The sequence below is a fragment of the Heloderma suspectum genome, chromosome 6 (genome assembly GCF_057233095.1).
Source record: "Heloderma suspectum isolate Gila_16-S chromosome 6, 16-S_ref, whole genome shotgun sequence".
NCBI classification, from domain to species: domain Eukaryota; kingdom Metazoa; phylum Chordata; class Lepidosauria; order Squamata; family Helodermatidae; genus Heloderma; species Heloderma suspectum.
The window spans coordinates 30007733-30025436 of NC_139463.1; the positions used below are offsets into that span (position 1 = coordinate 30007733).

At 45.5% G+C, this 17704-nt stretch overlaps 1 protein-coding gene across 1 annotated transcript in view; it reads left to right on the forward strand.

Moving 5' to 3' along the window:
- KCNU1 (potassium calcium-activated channel subfamily U member 1) overlaps positions 1-17704 on the forward strand; it is a 166534-nt gene that overhangs the window by 93904 nt on the left and 54926 nt on the right. Inside the window, exon 19 of the mRNA XM_084807247.1 lies at positions 14246-14345. Within this exon, the coding sequence (XP_084663373.1) occupies positions 14246-14345 (100 nt within the window). The remainder of the gene's footprint in view (positions 1-14245; positions 14346-17704) is intronic.

The window sequence follows — 17704 nt, forward strand, 5'->3', positions numbered from 1 at the left end:
AGGACTGCATCCAGAATGCTTTAGTGTGAACACCATGTGCCCCATTCTGTAAACTAACATTAAACCTGCTAATCACATCTTTATCCATTTTATTCCTTCTGTAAGGGACGTCACAAAGCTGTATCCACCCTATAGCTTGGATCCGAAGCACTTGTCAGGAGGTGCCCTAGCAGCCTCTTTCAGTAGACTCCAATAGCCAACTCAAGACACAGACGAAAGGATTCTTTTCAAGGCTTTAATCCTTTTACAACTTAATTACTCTTTCAGATGCTAATCACCAGCGACTAAGCAAGGAACAGCAGAGTGGCCTATGCGCCGAGTAGGCAGTTGAGCCCCATTTGAAGGAGAGTCACTTGAAGACCCTGAACTTATGGGTTAGGGAGAGATCCTCCCTCTTTCCCTTGGGTCCATGGGAGGCGGCTGTTGCTTGCGTGCCAAACGGGTGCTACGCCTCCTTTCCGCGCCCTCCATCACTCGTCGCTCCCTGCATCTGCGTCAAGCGTCTAGCAAGCCCCGTTCCCACACTTTCTCACTGCTAGGATCACTATCTATCTCAGGAATGCTGGCAGGAGGAATCTCTGCCAGCTGCTGTGCCTGTGACGGATGAGCTGGCTCCTCTCCCACGGATTGCTGGTCCTCCTCAGAACTGTTCTGGGGCTCTATTGGCTCGCTTTCCACCCTGACAGCACTATGAGCTATCTACCACATACACAGGGGGACTCTTAGATGTGAGCATGCGTAGAATTTCCTAACATGAAAAATGAAGAAGACTCCATTGCCCTATACAGACCCCCACCAGCCTGTAGACATGCAATACTTATAATTAATTTAACCAAGTAAACGAACCAGCTGATAAGCAGTGACCAAATGAGATAAAGTACTGTCAGGAAGGTCTCATAAATGACAATGTTGTCAGTCAAGATTATTTTTCTTCTCTTCTGTTTTGTAAAGGTTCTGCATCCCCCCACTCTCCCTATTGGAATAATGATAGTGAGAAATTAATTCCATTTTTTAAAAAATTACCAAATCCGTACACCTCAAACCAATAAGTAGACCAGAACTCAGCTGCTCAGCAAAATTCGCACATCTCTGAATTTTGCAGTACACTTCTCCAATCAAGAAATGTTCACATTAGGGGAAGCTGTGTGTAGAAATGCATATACTGGGGGAAGGTGCACACAAAATGCGCACCATTATGAAAAATAAACACAGAAATGAATCATAATAGGGAAACTATTGGTTTTAATAGTTTCTATATAGTTTCTATTGTTTTACTGTGTGCCGTTTGGTTTTAATTTTTGTGAACCGCCCAGAGAGCTTCGGCTATTGGGTGGTATAGAAATGAAATGAAATGAATAAATAAATAAATAAATAGATAAACAAACAAACAAACTAGCTTGCAGAAATGTGTACATTAGCAAAAAGTTTTCACAAAAATGCATGCATTGGGGAAAATTGCATATAAACATGCAAATATTAGTAGAAACCCACACAACAATGTATATGAATTTCCATGCAAATCAGGCAGCAGTTGGAAAAATTAGCGAAACTGAACTCATTTGTTGCCAGTGCCACTGTCATACAATCCAGACCCATCATCCCTAGTCTTGAGCCTTCAGCTTATGTTCCAGCTGTACCTATTTTCCTCTCTGTGGTGCATTTTCAACAGAGTTTCCTATGACTCTGTCATATGTCATTTGGCTTATTTATTTATTTATTTATTTATTTATATCCTGCCTTTTTTCCTCTTGTAAGGAGCCCAAGGCAGCTTACATTTTCCTCCTCCTCTCCATTTTATCCTCACAACAACAACCCTGTGAGGTAGGCTGGGCTGAGAGTTTGTGACAGGCCCAAAGTCACCCACTCCATGGGCGAGTGGGGACTAGAACCTGGATCTCCCAGCTCCCAGTCCAACACTCTAGCCACTACACCACACTGGCTGTCATGACATTAACACACAAACAGCAATGCAGAGGAAACAGACCCTGAGAAGGAAGTCTGCACATTTAGAACCAGAACCAAAGAAGTACCTCAGATGATCTCAATGAATGGGCAGGTTTATATGGGAGAAGGTGGCCCATTTGAATGGGTATCACCTACTGCAAAGGAAGAATAAAAATCTTTCACCAACAGTCATTTCCCCAGATGCTACACTGTACAGAAGTATGTTGATACATAGAAATGAGTTGGTCATGCTGCTAATTCCTCCTGGCCATTTCATGACAGGATAATGTGGTATGTCCCCTCCAGTCACTTTCACATTTATAGCTGTTTCATATGGGCAATGGCACCACCAAAGCTACTCCACAGGATGGGATGAAATTCACATGCATCCTTACTCACATGGAGGAAACAAACAGACCATCAACTGGAATTAGCCATGCACACCATTACAAATGATAGCAAAGATGGATAGCTGCACATGAGACTATATATATATTTGTAGCCACTATGATTGCGGGTGTCATTAAACTGGGGGGGTCCTCTGGATGTTGTTGGACTCCAACTTCCATCAGCCCCAGAAAGCATGGCCAAGGTTTAGGGATGATGGTATTTGTAGTCCAACAACAATTGGAGGGACACACACACCATGCATGAATGGGCAATGGTATAAGGGGTGGAGTAAACAGTGGAGGGTGAGAGAGGCCACAGTAATGGAGCTACATGATAGAAGACCTGGAGACTGTAGATGACTCATTAAGTGATTTTTTTTAGTCCTGTTTACTAACAGGAATAACATCTTATTCACTAAGATTATGTAGCCAAAATGGCAACATCAACACACAAAAGGGTGGTATAAGAAATATTGCGGAACCCCCAAGTCTGCAGAAGTAAGTATCAAAAACAAAAGCCCTTGAGGAAAAAAAAATATGAAAGGACAAAAACACAAAACAGCCCATTGAGGATTGAGCATGCTCAGTGGTCACAGAGTACTGGGGAGTGGGGAGGGAAGAAAACTCCAAGCTTGTGCATGAAAGAAACAGCGAGTGTAACGATGGACCGTAGCCAACTTTGGCCTGCCCCACCTCCACATAGAATTTTCTCTCACGGATGTGGTCAGGACAAATCTGTCAACTTTAATTCTGCTCAGTCTCTCATTTTTCCAACATTAAATTCATTCTATCTCATTTCCGCATCAGTTTGTTATTTTTTCCTTAAAGCATTGGCCTGAAAAATCATATGTACATCCATGCACATTTCTCAAAATGTACACATTTTGATACATGTGCTTTTTTCCAAATATACACATTTAATACACTTTTCCAAATATAAGCATTTTCTCCAAGTGATTCCCCCTAATATAATTCTTATGTCCTCATTCTGCAAATTTATGCATTTTTTGTGTGCACTTTATCTCTTGTATGCATTTTTGCATACATCGTTTTCATTTACAAACTGTATCACATAATTCTAAACAGTGAGAATACTGCCTTTTAACTTCATTCCAGTCCGTATATGCAGGTTTGGGAAGTGTGGATTTGGTACATTAAAAGGTAAACCCAATGGATTTCTCACTCATCCCTAGTCTGAATATACCTTTCGAAAAATAGATGATCCAAATTAAGTGTTAGTCTGAGCAGAAGAAGTCTTGATTAACTTTATAGGCTGTTACTATTATATCTGTGTCATATATTACTACACAGCACAGGTAGAATCATATGGTATTCACTAGGATTCAATCTGGCTACTAAGGGAATGGGTTGATTTGGTGGAAATCATGATCGAAAGATTAAATCTTATTTGGTGATTGGCTTTACCTGTCCACAGTGGCTTTTTGCTGACTAGTGGTTGGAATAGTATAAATAATTATCCTTTTTTCAGTTACAAACAATGCCTCTACATATGTGTTGATTTATTAAGGGTGCAATCCTATCCAAAGCAAGGCAGGAGAGGCATGGGGTTATTGTTCCCTCTGCGCTTCTCCTGCCCTGCTATTTTCTGCTAGATAGCCGTTTTCAGCTGTCTAGCTGCAGGGGGCTGACCAGGAGAGGAGGCTGCATGTACGACACATAGAATGTGTCGTACATGCAATTGCACTCTCCCCGCCTGGGAACGCCCCCAGCCCAGCCCCTTTTCAGTCACTCTGCGCTCCTCTTCTGAGCATGGAGGATGAGGCTTCTCCGTGCTGCCTCCAAGGCAGTGCGGACATCTAGGGAGGTCAGTTTTACGGGGACCAACCTCACAGCATGGGCTCCAAGGTTGGTTCCTGGAAAAGAGAATATCCTATGGCCCTCTGGAGTCTGGACAGTGTCTAGTGGCCATAGGATTGCTCCCTAAGTTTCACTTGATGGTAAGAAAAACACTTGGTTGAGTTGTTATGAATCAACTAGTGGTGTTAATTCGTGGCAATGAAGTGTGGGGGTGGGAGAGGAGGCACTGATTTCCCAAAAGCATAATATTAAAGGAGCAAAAGAATCTTCTGTACCATTTGTTAAAGAAGGATTCATACATTTATTCCTACTGCTTGTTTTTGGTTTTTGGTTTTTAATGTGAAAATATTACTAATACGGTGGAGTGAGAAACAATGGGATGTAGCAGTTGGAGCCAGGTTCAGAACCTTGTTCCGCTCTGAACCTCATTGAATGATCTGCCTTGTTTACCAGGAAGTAAGCTCCTTTGAACTGAGTGGTGCTTACTTCTGAACCACATGGGTTCAATTTGTAAAACACATTGAGCTTTAACTAGCAATCTTTAGCCAGCCAAAATGCAATCTTTTAGCTTTCAATTAGAAATGCAAACAGTCTTGCAAATAATTGTTACCATTTACACCACTAATGTGAAGTAGGTACCACATCAAAGAAAAAGAAATACATGTTCAGCCTCTACTTTATTATTTTCCCCATTCTCTGACTTTCTATGGGGCAGTATCTAATGCTACTGTTCTGCTTATGCAACTGATCTACTGCTAATAGAATAAAACTCTAGCACAATGCCAGTAGTGTATGCTGACATGGTGGGTTTCCTGGGGACAGCATACACTGCCAGCATACATACTTGGTGTCACAGTAGAAGTCACTTACACTAATACTGTCTTAATGGCATAAGTGGGGTGGCAGCATTGGGATCTGTCCTATATGCTAATCTGTCCCAAATAATAGTGAAACTTGAAAGCCTCATTATCAACTCATTCACGTGCCAGAGCAAGGCAAATACATCAGTTAGGAAGATAGCATCACACCTGAAAATGTCTTGGAGTTGTGTTCCCCTGGGTTACTTCTCCACCTCACCCCTGTCCACAGGGTTGTTGTGAGGAGAAAGTGGGGAGGGGCATGCAAATTGCCAAGCAAAGGAGAGAGAAGCAGCCCTTTACCAGAATCTAGTATTTTTTGTAAACCATGCAAGACTTTTCTATAGGGGTTAGCTTCTGATGGACATTGTTAAATGAGTATTAGGGAGTCGTAGTTGATAGATGCGAGTCATTTCATTATAACTAGTAATTTTTAATATGGAATTGATTTTGCCACATCATACATCTTCTGATGTATGATTGCTTGAACTCCAAATATGTAAGTAAAATAGGTTTGTTCATATTTCACTCATCTCCAACTTGTTGCTAGCAACAGGCTCAAATGGCCACTCCAAATTTGCAACCTCATTCTCAGCCAGAAACCATAGAGAGCTGCTGCAATGAGAGCAGAGAATGCTGGACTAGAAGAAAACAGAGTTTGATCTGGGGAAACAGTTGGTCCCAGGGAGGCATTACTGGGCATCTGCTGATGCCCACACTCCAATAGAGGGCACAGCATCAACTTCTGGGACCTCCTGGCCTCATTGCTTCTCCTAGCTGTCTCTGCGTGTTCACTTGTTCATGAGCAGTAGCAACAGTGGTCAGTGGACTACTTGTCATGCCCTTCCCCTCTAGGCAGCTGTGTGGGTTGTGCCCAATGACAGCATGCAAGTCAGGGCCAGCATCAAGGGTAGGCATGGTTGGGCACCTGCTGAAGGCCCACATTCCAGCAGTGAGCTACTCACAAGAGTCCCCTGGAGCTGCTTCTCCTCTTCACCATCGTAACCTGCTTGTTCACCTGCCTCTTGCTCTGGCCCATGAGAGAGAAGAACAGGAGATGCCTCTGCCCACTTGCTCACTGATTCTGCCTATCAAGCAAGCAGGGCACAAATGAGGAAGTGGATGAAGAGCAATAGCAGCTGAGGGAAATAGTGGTGAGAAGGGCACTGAGAGTGTCTTGCCCAAGGGCCCTCCAAAACTCGGAGCCAGCACTGGAGCAGGTGAACAGCCAGTGGTGACAACAGCGATGAGGATGTGGACCACTCAAGGAAGGAATCTTTCTCCCCCTCCCCCCCAAAAAACCCTGCATCCAGTATTGGCTGATGGAAGACAGTTTCCTATGTTCCTATTTCCAAAGCTAGATTTCACAAAGGATCTTATCCTTTAACTTGTGGCCCTCCAGATTTCTTGGACTACAATTCCCATCAGCCCTAACCAGCCCAGCCAATGGTGAGGGAGTTGTAGGCCAAAACATCTGGAGGACCACAAGCTGCCCACAGCTGCTTTGACTTGCTTTGGCAGGCAGAACTGAAAAGAAACATGACCAGGGTTGTGAAATTTCTTTGGAACACTGGGCCTCTCATTCATCCCTTACCCTATATGTCTGTGGTTATTTTCTGTCAAGCCTCTCTTCTCCCTGCTTCATGTTCCTGGAGATCCCAGCTGCATTCACTAGAATGATTCACTGGCCTTCCAAGAAAAGTAGATTCCTGAACGGCTCACATCATTTGCAGAGAATATGGCAGATGGGGAACATTAGTTAAGGCACCAAGAGATAGATGAGCATCCACCCCCCACACTTTTTTCTTTTTTGCTTTCACAATGATATCTGGAGAAGGATGCCTTTGTGATGAAGTGTGTTTCAAGCAGCCTTGCCTTTTTATTTCCCTACCCAGGGCTCTGACAGGTGTTCCCTCTGGGGCATAGATGCTTCCTCTACTGTTTGAGTGAAGGGAGATATCATCTGTGACAGCTTGTGTACATAGATCATGGTTTTATGATGATGGAAAAGTGTGCACTGATTGATTTGCTGAGCTGGGCTGAGTTAAAAGAGCTTGCCACAAGATAGCTTACCTCTTGCCAAAACACAATTTAATTAGCAGCTGACCGATCCATCATACGGGCAGAAGGGAGGCGGTTTCAAATGCTGGGGAGGTGCCATATGACTAATGGACAGAAACGTCTATTCTTGGCGTAGGCGTACTGAGATACACTGGCTAACTTATCCTCCCATATTAGCCACTAATATTAGCAATCCCATTTAACGAAGCCTGTATGACATGGCAAAGAACACGGCCCTGTACTGTGTTTTGCTTCCCGCTGCATAAATTCAAACCCAAACATACATTTGAACACCAGCTATTCATTGAAGGCCAGAAAGGTATTTGGCAAGGAAGGCACCACAATTAATTTCTTGCTTCGCTAAGAGATCAACTCTCTCTGTGGTGTGTATGCCTTATGCTGATGTCATGATGACAATCAATTTGTAAATCCTGGCAGTCATTAAGGCAGGGGTGGACATCTACTTTGTTTCTTACTGGAATCCTGAGGTCCACCAAGCAGAGCCAGGTGCAAAAAAGTGGCTTGGGTGGGCGGGCATACACAAATAATTAAGTACTGGGGTGTTTTTAGGCACATGGTCATCCCAGGAAATTGTGATCAGTACCAGAATCAAGCTCACAAGTCCTGTTGTTACACAAAAATCCACCCCTGGTTTTAAATGTTCTTTTTCAATGTTGTTGTTGTTGTTGTTGTTTGGAGGCAGGTGATTTTTAAGTTGTTGCTATTGTTAGACTGTTGGGAGTCAGAAACCCTTGCTGATCTAATGCTAATCACCCAGAGATCTACCAGTAGATCCCAATCGACTTTCTGCCCACCTCTGACTTGAGGCACTATGTACATCTTCATGTACTTCCCTCGAAATTGAATGTGCAGCCTCAATCCCATGCAGATTTATTTAGAAGTGAGCCCCACAATGCTAAATGAGGCCTACTCTCCAGTAAGCATGGATAGGATTGCAGCCTTAGGAACAAAGGAATCTGCCTTCTATTATGTCAGACACCTAGCCCAGCATTTTCAGTGGCTCTGACTGGCAATGAGCCTCAGGGAGAGGTCTTTAAGGACATCTGCTACCTGATCCTTTTAAACTAGGGACTGAAACAGGAAACTTCTGCATGCAAAGCAGGTGTTCTACCACTAAGCTGTCGTTCCTCCTCCCCAAATGCTCCCCAGACCTCCACAGTTTGCTGGCATACATCTTTGTGACATCTGAAGAGGACTTTGCATGGGGAAGTTTATTTATTATTTATTTATTACATTTATATCTCACCTTTTTTTCCTCCTTGAGGAACCCAAGGCGGCATACATATTCCTCCTCCATTTTATCCTCACAACAACAACCCTGTGAGGTGGGTTGAGCTGAGAGTCTGTGACTGGCCCAAAGTCACCCAGTGAGCTTCCATGGCCAAGTAGGGACTAGAACCTGGATCTCACGACTCCCAGTCCAACACTCTAGCCACTACCTTTGTGCACAACCTTTGTGCTCAACCTTTGTGCAACACCTTCTTTGCCACTTCATTGACTGAGCAAAGAAAAGACTTTGTTTTTCATCCAGCATTCTGCTGGCTTTTGTTTTTGGAAGGGAAGATGTGTAGCTTTGCATTCAGAAACTCCCAGGTTCAGCCCAAGGCTTTTCCATTCAAAAGGCTGTTGGATAGCAGAGCTGGGAGACACCTCTACCAAGTCTAGCCCTAGGTTAAGTAGCACCCTGGCTGAGGAACTCCTTCAGTGTAGGGATGGCACGGGCTCCCGATTCAGTCTGGGAATCCAGCAGACCTGTTCCTGCCTGCACCTCACAGCCCTGCTCACTGAGCCCCTGCCACCACTTGCCCCCTGCCCGCACTCAGCGAATGGCCTGCACTCACCCCAGCAACCTTGTCAAGCTTCGCAGTCGCCATTTTCTGAGAAATAAAATAGCGACCACAAAAATGCGCAAATTTGTGCACATGTGAAAATGCGCATTTTACGAATGCGCATAGTCACGTATGCAAAAACACATTTTGCGAATGCCCAAATTTGCGTATGATCGAAAATGCATATTTTACAAAAAATGCACATTTTCATGCACACACTAATGTGTGCCTTAGCAAAAATGCACATTTCACACATGAGAATATGCACATCAGCAAAATGTGCATTTCGCGCATACAGAAACATGTGCGTTTTTGTGATTACCTTTTTTTTTTTTTAAGAAATGGTGGCCGCAGAGCTCAACAAGGCTGCTGGGGTGAGTGCAGGCTGCTCGCCAAGAGTCGGAGGGGCTTGAGTGCAGTCCAGGGACCGGTGAGCTTGGGCTTGGGCTGGGCAGGAGTATGGAGAACCCAGACAGGGCACAGGGGTGAGTTTGCACATCCCTCCTTCAGTGCCCTCCCTAGTCAGTTTTGCAGTGTTGCCACATTGTGTGGCTTGTGCAGCATTGCAAAACCTAGTGAAGTAAAGCTGTGTTCTGCTGATTTTTATTTAGACCAAATTACATCAAACTGACAATCATTTAAAGGTTAATGATAGACATTCATTTTTGTAGTTAGTATGATTTATTTCATTTCATTTTTATACCACCCAGTAGCCAATGCTCTCTGAGTGGATTACAACAATTAGTACCCAAACAACTGTAGAATTTTGAAAATAAGTTTAGGAACACATAGTGATTGTTGTTCTTGTTGTTGTTGTTGTTCTACCTCACTGCAGACAGCACACTCAACAAACACTGAACCACCAGGCTTAGCTCAGCACCCCCTTCAGCTCAGTACCCAAGAGAAACACACAGCTCCTCACCCCTAAGCCCTACCCTGCCTCTGAGAACCCCCCCCCATACACACACACATTGTTGCCAGTCTTAGTAGAACTATTAAGATAAATGGGCCAATGATTTGACTCTGTATAAGGTGGCTTCATATCTGCCCAACTGTTTGTGATGTTGTAAATCTGTCAACCATTGAGATAGTGGGATGAAAACTGCTTCACTACTCCTGTTTAAGGCTTAATGTGAGATTTCAAGTTTGAGGCCCAGCCCAGCCACCAAACCTCCTTTCAAAGGGCTGTGGAAGGAAAATGCAAAAGTAAATGCAATGTGGCATTTCCCTTGAAGAGCTCTCACTTGTGATTATTACATTTATCACTGAATCTGCTTTGCTGGAGAAGTCTGTGTTGATGAGATAAGTTGATGTTAGCCAGGCCACATTTGTTTCCTGTAACATCACTGTCTGCCCTGTTGATCAGGCATGCAGCTTTAGTTTTCTCTTTCCGCTCCTCTCTCTTCTTTGCCCCCCGCCCCCCATATTCAGTCTGTCACCAAATCGTGTCACTTCTCCGATCACACACACAAAGAAACAGCATTTCCTTCCATCCCATCAGAAAAAAATTCTGGTCCACACCCCAGTCATCTCTTCTCTTGCCTTCTGCAATTTTCTCCTTTCTGGTCTTCTAGTGTTTCACCTGCTCCCCTCTCTCCAGCACTCCATTGCCCTGACTATGTGATGCCATTCCTTAAGCTGGCTTCCTTGTGGACTCCTGGATCGTGAAAACATTATTAATCTTACCTTCAAAACCCTCCATGGCCACCTTTTCTACTGTCTTATCTCTGTTCTTATATCCCTACCTGTAACCTTTGCTCATCCAGCTCCACCACCCTAAGCCATTTCAAGGTCTCCTGCTCCCTGAAACAACTCCCTTCCAACCCCATATTCCTGGAACTGCCACCCAGAATGCATCTGTGTGACCATCTTGGTTACTTCCTCCAAATCACTCCTCAAAACTCTCCTTTTCTATTAAAACTTTAGAACAATTCCCTAGTCCCAATACTCTATTATAACTAACTCTAAGTACTTGTAATATATATATATATATATATATATATATATAGAGAGAGAGAGAGAGAGAGAGAGAGAGAGATGTATAGATTGTGTAAAATCTGTTCCATCTGTGTTATGTGGATTGTTAGGTGCCTTTCTCATTCCATCATCCACCCATTGGCAGACCTGGATAGTTTAGTTTCTGAATTTGCGTAATTGTGCATTTGCACAAAGTCTCCACAAATGCACAAAAATCCCCCCAAATCTGAATTTTCATACCTTAGGCTATGGGGGAAATGCACATTTTTGGCTTTTTTAAAAAAGAATTGCATATTTTTCTATGACAGAATGTGAACAAAATCAGGAAATTTAGAAAAATGGTATGTGAATCTGTGGAATCCGCTGGAAAGGGGAGTGGACACTCTGCTGCAGAATCCGCTAGTGGGATTCCTCAAAATCCAAACTCATTTGGTTCCATTGCAGATTTCTCTGGCATCCGTAATTCTCCCCCTGTTTACATTTGTCACCATTTCCTAGTCCATTTTTATTGCTCCCATTGTGTTCAACTCCCTAGGGAAAGAACAAAGCTAGGGATGGCATGGGTGCACAATCCTGTCCAGGAATCCAGTGGAAACCCTCCCCACCTACACCCCCAAATTGCACTCGCTGAGCCCCTGCTTGCATTCACCTGGGCAGAGGCATCAAGCTCCATGACTGCAATATTTTTTTTGGGGGGAAATGATGATCACAAAGTAGGGATGTACGAAAGTCACTTACCTTTTCGCAGAAGTGATTTGCGGTGGGGGGGAGGCTCTCCGTCCCTCCCCCCAGAATCCTCCCTGGCCAGCTCCGCTCCATGGCGGCTCCGCAGAGCCACCGGCCAGGGCCATCCGCAGCTGGAGTTCCAGCTGTGGACGGGCTGCTGCGGATGCAAATGGCGGCCACCATAGCAGCTGCCATTTGAGTCCTGCGAAGCTGCCGTGATAGGCTATGTAAGTATTTACGTAGCCTATCATGGCAAGCCAAAAAAAAAAAACAGCGTATGCAAATGGTGGGGGCTACGGTGGCCAGCATTTGCATTCCCTATTTTTAGCCATTTTAGCCTACGTAAATATTTACGTAGGCTATTATGGCGGGAAAAAAAAGAAAGCAAATAGCTCCCACTACGCTATTTGCGTTCCCCTTTTATTTGCTGTAATAGCCTATGTAAATAGGCTATTTATGGCCTCCCCCCCCCCGCGGAATCCCCCCTGGGATGAAGCTTACCTGGGGCAGATGTTCCAGCAGCGGCAGCTCCGGTAGCAGCTCTGGCACCGGCAGCTGGTCTCTCGGCCGGCTACTGCAGATGCAAATGGCGGCCGCCATAGCGGCCGCCATTGGCGTCAGGGCAGGCTGCCATGATAGGCTACGTAAGTATTTACGTAGCCTATCACGGCAAAGAGCAGGGGCTCAAATGGCGGCCGCTACACCGTTTGCGCTGCTGCTCTTTCCTTGATAGGCGACGTAAGTATTTACGTAGCCTATCACGGGAAAGTCAGCCATGCAAACAGTAGCCACTATGCCATTTGTGTGGCTGCCTTTACCATGATAGGCTATGTAAATACTTACGTAGCCTATCACGGCAGCCTGGCCAGACGCAAAACTGCTCCGCCGTGAAGCTGAGCTGGCCAGGGAGGATTCCGGGGGGAGGGACAGAGTGCCTCCCCCCCCACCGCAAATCACACCGGCAAAAAGGTAAGTGACTTTCATACATCCCTAGTATTTACGTAGCCTATCACGGCTATGATGAGGAAGCGAATGATGAGGAAGCAAATGATTCCCATCATGAGGAAGCGACATTCGCAAGTCAGCACAGATGGCAGCAGGTAAGTGCTCTGTTTTGCGTGCCTTTCATGGGGGGGGGCTCGTTCCACCACAGATTTTGGGGGCCCGAATGCACTGGCATTTGGCCTCACCAAGATCTGTGGTGGAATTCTCTGACATCCCTACAAAAAAGTCCATATTCGTGTATATGCAAATTGGGGCCATAAATAGCCCAAATATGCCAGATGACATCCAGCAAACACCTGTTGACATCCAGCAAACTCATGGGCCCATTGTGCCTATATGCAAATATTAGCATTTGCAAAAATGTGCACATTCTCATATATGGAAAATGGGCCATGAATGGCCCATATACGCAAGATTACAGGCAAGCAAGTACCTGTAATCTTTTGTATATAGGTGATCCATGGCCCCATTTTGTGCATATGAAAATATGCATATTCTTGCGATCACCTTCCCCCCCACACATAAAAATGGCAATCGCAGAGCTCAACAAGGCTGCCTGGGTGATTATTATTACTATATTTAGTAATAATTGTTGTCTTTTCATCCTCATCTTCACCCTCACCTAGGGATGGCGGAGAATTTCTCCACAAATCTCCAGGAGGCCGAATGCCAACGCATTCGGCCCCCTGAAATTGGTGGGGAAATTCTCTGCCGCCCCCCCCCCCCCCCCGGATGAGACTTACCTCGGGCGAATGTCCCTCTCGGCAGCAGGTCCCGGCGGTGGTTTGGCGGCGGTTCAGCGGGGGCAGCGGCGGCGGCCGTTCTTCTGACCAGGTCCTGCCGCCACCATTGCAAAATAAAAAAGGAAAGTACAAAAAAACACACACACACCCGTGATAGGCTACGTAATGATTTACAGAGCCTATCATAGCTAGATTTCCAAAGTCAGCCGTGATAAGCTACGTAAATTGTCACGTAGCCTATCACGGGTGACTTTGAAAAAAAAAAGCGTGAACTCAAATGGCGGTGCCCATGGGGCGCCGCCATTTGCGTTCCTTAGTTTGGCACGTCTAGTCTACGTAAAGATTTACGTAGACTACGGCGAAAATAAGGGCAACGCAAATAGCGTTCCCTTATTTTCGCTGTAGTCTACATAAATCTTTACGTAGACTACACGTGCCAAACTAAGGAATGCAAATGGCGGCGCCCCATGGGTGCCGCCATTTGCGTATGCGCTTTTTTTTTTCCAAAGTCACCCGTGATAGGCTACGTGACAATTTACGTAGCTTATCACGGCTGACTTTGGAAATCTAGCCGTGATAGGCTACGTAAATCGTTACGTAGCCTATCATAGGTGTGTGTTGTTGTTTTTTACTTTACTTCTTTTTTTGCAGCCGGGTAGATTGGGCTCTCCTCCCTGGCCTGAATTTCGGCAGCGAGGGATGGGTCACCTCCCCCCTGGCCTGAATTTTGGCCGGGTGAGGCGGGGCGCCTCCCCCCCTCGCCTGAACTTCGGGGGGAGAAGTGAAGCGCCTCCCCCCCACCGCGAAGCAAGCTGCGGGACCAGGTAAGTCCCTCTCGTCCATCTCTACCCTCATCCATTGTTTTGTCTGTTTAGACTTCCAGAACTCTTGGAAGAACAGCTGAGTGAAACTGCACTAGACTCTACAGGAATGTTCCATTGGTGTGAAGCGGTTCCTTTTGAACAGGCCCTCTTGGTAGGTACTTTCTTCTTCTTCTTCTTCTTCTTCTTCTTCTTCTTCTTCTTCTTCTTCCTCTTCCTCTTCCTCTTCCTCTTCCTCTTCCTCTTCCTTTTCTTCTTCTACCAAAACTTTTGTCCATTCAGCACCTTCATGGATGGATCAGTCTATTTCCAGTCCATTTCAATTGTGCATATGGTCACTCTTAAATCCACATTAATCTGTGTTATTAAATATTAGGGATGTCAGAGAATTCCACCACGGATCTCGGTGAGGCCGAATGCGAGTGCATTCAGCTCCCCGAATTCCGTGGCGGAATGGCCTGCCACCCCCCGCCCACCCGTGGATTCCCCCCCCAGGACGAGACTTACCTGGGTCGGATCTTCCGGGTGGTGGCGGCTCCAGCGGCAGCGGCAGCTGCGGCTGCGGCGGCTGGTCTTCTGACCGGCTGCCACCGCTGCCATTTCCAGTCTTGTTAAAAAAAAAAAGGACATGATAGGGTACGTAAAGATTTACATAGCCTATCATGGCTGGGTTTAAAAAAAAACAAGAACGACGTGATAGGCTACGTAAATCTTTACGTACCCTATCATGGCAGGTTGGATTTAAAAAACAGCAACAACAACCGCGTACGTAAATGGCGGCGGCTACGGCCACCGCCATTTGCGTTCCTTATTTTTGGCCGTCTTATTCTACATAAATATTTACGTAGACTATGACGGCGAAAATAAAGGGGAATGGAAATAGCATAGTGGGCGCTATTTGCATCCCTTTTTGATTCGCCGTTTTAGCCTACGTAAAGATTTACATAGGCTAAAACGGTGAATCAAAAAGGGACACAAATAGCGCCCGCTACGCTATTTGCGTTCCCCTTTATTTTCGCCATCATAGTCTACGTAAATATTTACGTAGAGTCAGACGGCCAAAAATAAGAAACGCAAATGGCAGCGGCCGTAGGCGCCGCCATTTGCGTACGCAGTTGTTGTTGTTGTTTTTTCCCAGAGCCCACCGTGGCCAGAAATCCAGCTGCGGATGGCTCTGGGCTGGGCTGAGCCTGGTTAGCTGCTCCGCAGAGCTGCCATGGAGCACAGCTGGCCATCAAGGATTCCGGGGGGGAGGAACGGATCGCCTCTCCCCTGTTGAGGATTCCAGGGGGAGGGACGGAACACCTCCCCCTCCACCATCAACATAATCCGCGAAATTAAGTCACTTTCGTACATCCCTATTAAATATATTTTAAATATCAGTATGAAAGTTCACATTTAAATATGTATTGAAAATACATATTTGAACTTGTTTTGTCTTTTAAAACACATTTCCGAATGTATTTATCACAAAATACACATTTTAAAGACTTTTTTTACAGCCAACACTGTCGTCTTTTCAGCTCCAGGTTAAATCAGCCCTCTTCTCTCAGGCGTTTGGCAGCATATGATGAGTCTCTTGATTGTCCCTGGCTGATGGATTTAAATCATTTTAGATATATCTTGTTGTTGTTAGGGATGTACGAAAGTCACTTACCTTTTCGCAGCTTGGCTTCGCGGTGGGGGGGAGGCACTTCGCTTTCCCCCCCAAAGTTCATGCAAAGGGGAAGAGGCTTCCCGCCTCGCCCGGCCGAAATTCAGGCCGGGGGGGAGGCTTCCCGCCTCGCCCGGCCGAAATTCAGGACGGGGAGAAGCGCCCCGTCTCCCCAGCCGTGAAAGAAAAAGTGAAAAAAAAAGACCCCGTGATAGGCTACGTGACGATTTACGTAGCCTATCATGGCTAGATTTCCAAAGTCAGCTGTGATAGGCTACGTAAATCGTCACGTAGCCTTACACGGGTGACTTTGAAAAAAAAAAGCGCGTACGCAAATGGCGGCAGCCCATGGGCGCCGCCATTTGCGTTCCTTATTTTGGCACATCTAGGCTACGTAAACATTTACGTAGACTATGGCGAAAATAAGGGCAACGCAAATAGCGTGCCCTTATTTTCGCCGTAGTCTATGTAAATCTTACGTAGACTAGACATGCCAAAATAAGGAACGCAAATGGTGGTGCCCATGGGCCACCGCCATTTGCGTACGTGCTTTTTTTTTTTTTCAAAGTCACCCATGATAGGCTATGTGATGATTTACGTAGCCTGTCACGGCTGTCTTTGGAAATCTAGCCATAATAGGCTACGTAAATCGTTACATAGCCTATCACGGGTGTGGTTTGTTTTTTTTTACTTTAGTTTTTTTTTTGCAATGGCGGCGGTGGCAGCCGGTCGAGAGACCGCGCCGAACCGCCGCCAAACCGCCGCCGGGACCCACCGCCGGGAGGGACATTCGCCAAAGGTAAGTCCCGTCCGGGGGGGTGGGGGGGCGGAGAATTTCACCGCCGATTTCGGGGGGCCGAATGCATTGGCGCTCAGCCCCCCGAAGATTCAGGGAGAAATTCTCCGCCATCCCTAGTTGTTGTGTGTACTATTCATTCTATGTCATTGTGTGAATGGTTCTTTATATTTTATATAATGTATTTTAATGGGTTGTTATTAATATTGTTGTTGTTGTTGTTGTGAACCACCAAGAGAGCTTCGGCTATGGGCTGGTATAGAAATATAATAAATGAAATGAAACTGAGACATGTGTCGCAACATTCAGATAATTCTGAAATCTGACAGAGAGGTGTATTCCATTCCGTACTTCAGTGCTGCAGGTCACATCAATTCATATGGGAATTTACAAAGGACAATTGATTAACTGTATTTTACAAATATAGAAAAGATAGTTCCTGTTCAGAATATGAAAAAGCAAAAGCAAACAGGAGGATAAAAGAGAAATTCAGAAATAAGAAAGGTAGGAAATAATTAATAGCAGTAAAACAGGCCATAAATGCCTCATTTCTACTCAGGCCAATTAAGAGTTGGTCCATTTCAACTAGGGATGTATGAAACCCCCCCTTACCTGCCTCCGACGGGTTCCGTTTGGGGGGGGAGGTGCTTCGTCCTTCCCCCTGGAATCCTGACCAGCCGGCTCCGCTCCGCGGGGATTCCACGGAGCCACCGGCCAGTTCCGCCAGCAGCCGGACATCCGGCCGCTGGCTAGCAGGGATGCAAATGGTGGTGGCTGTAGCCACCGCCGTTTGCGTTCCTGTATTCAGCCATGACAGGCTACATAAAAACTTACGTAGCCTATCACATCAGGGTTAAAAAAAAAAATTGCGTATGCAAATGGCGGTGGCTATGGCCGCCGCCATTTGCACTCCTTATTTTTGGCCATCTTAGTCTATGGAAATATTTACGTAGACTAAGATGGCGAAAATAAGGGGGAACTCAAATAGCGTCCGCTACGCTATTTGCGTTCCCCCTTAGTTTTGCCATCTTAGTCTATGTAAATATTTACGTAGACTAAGACA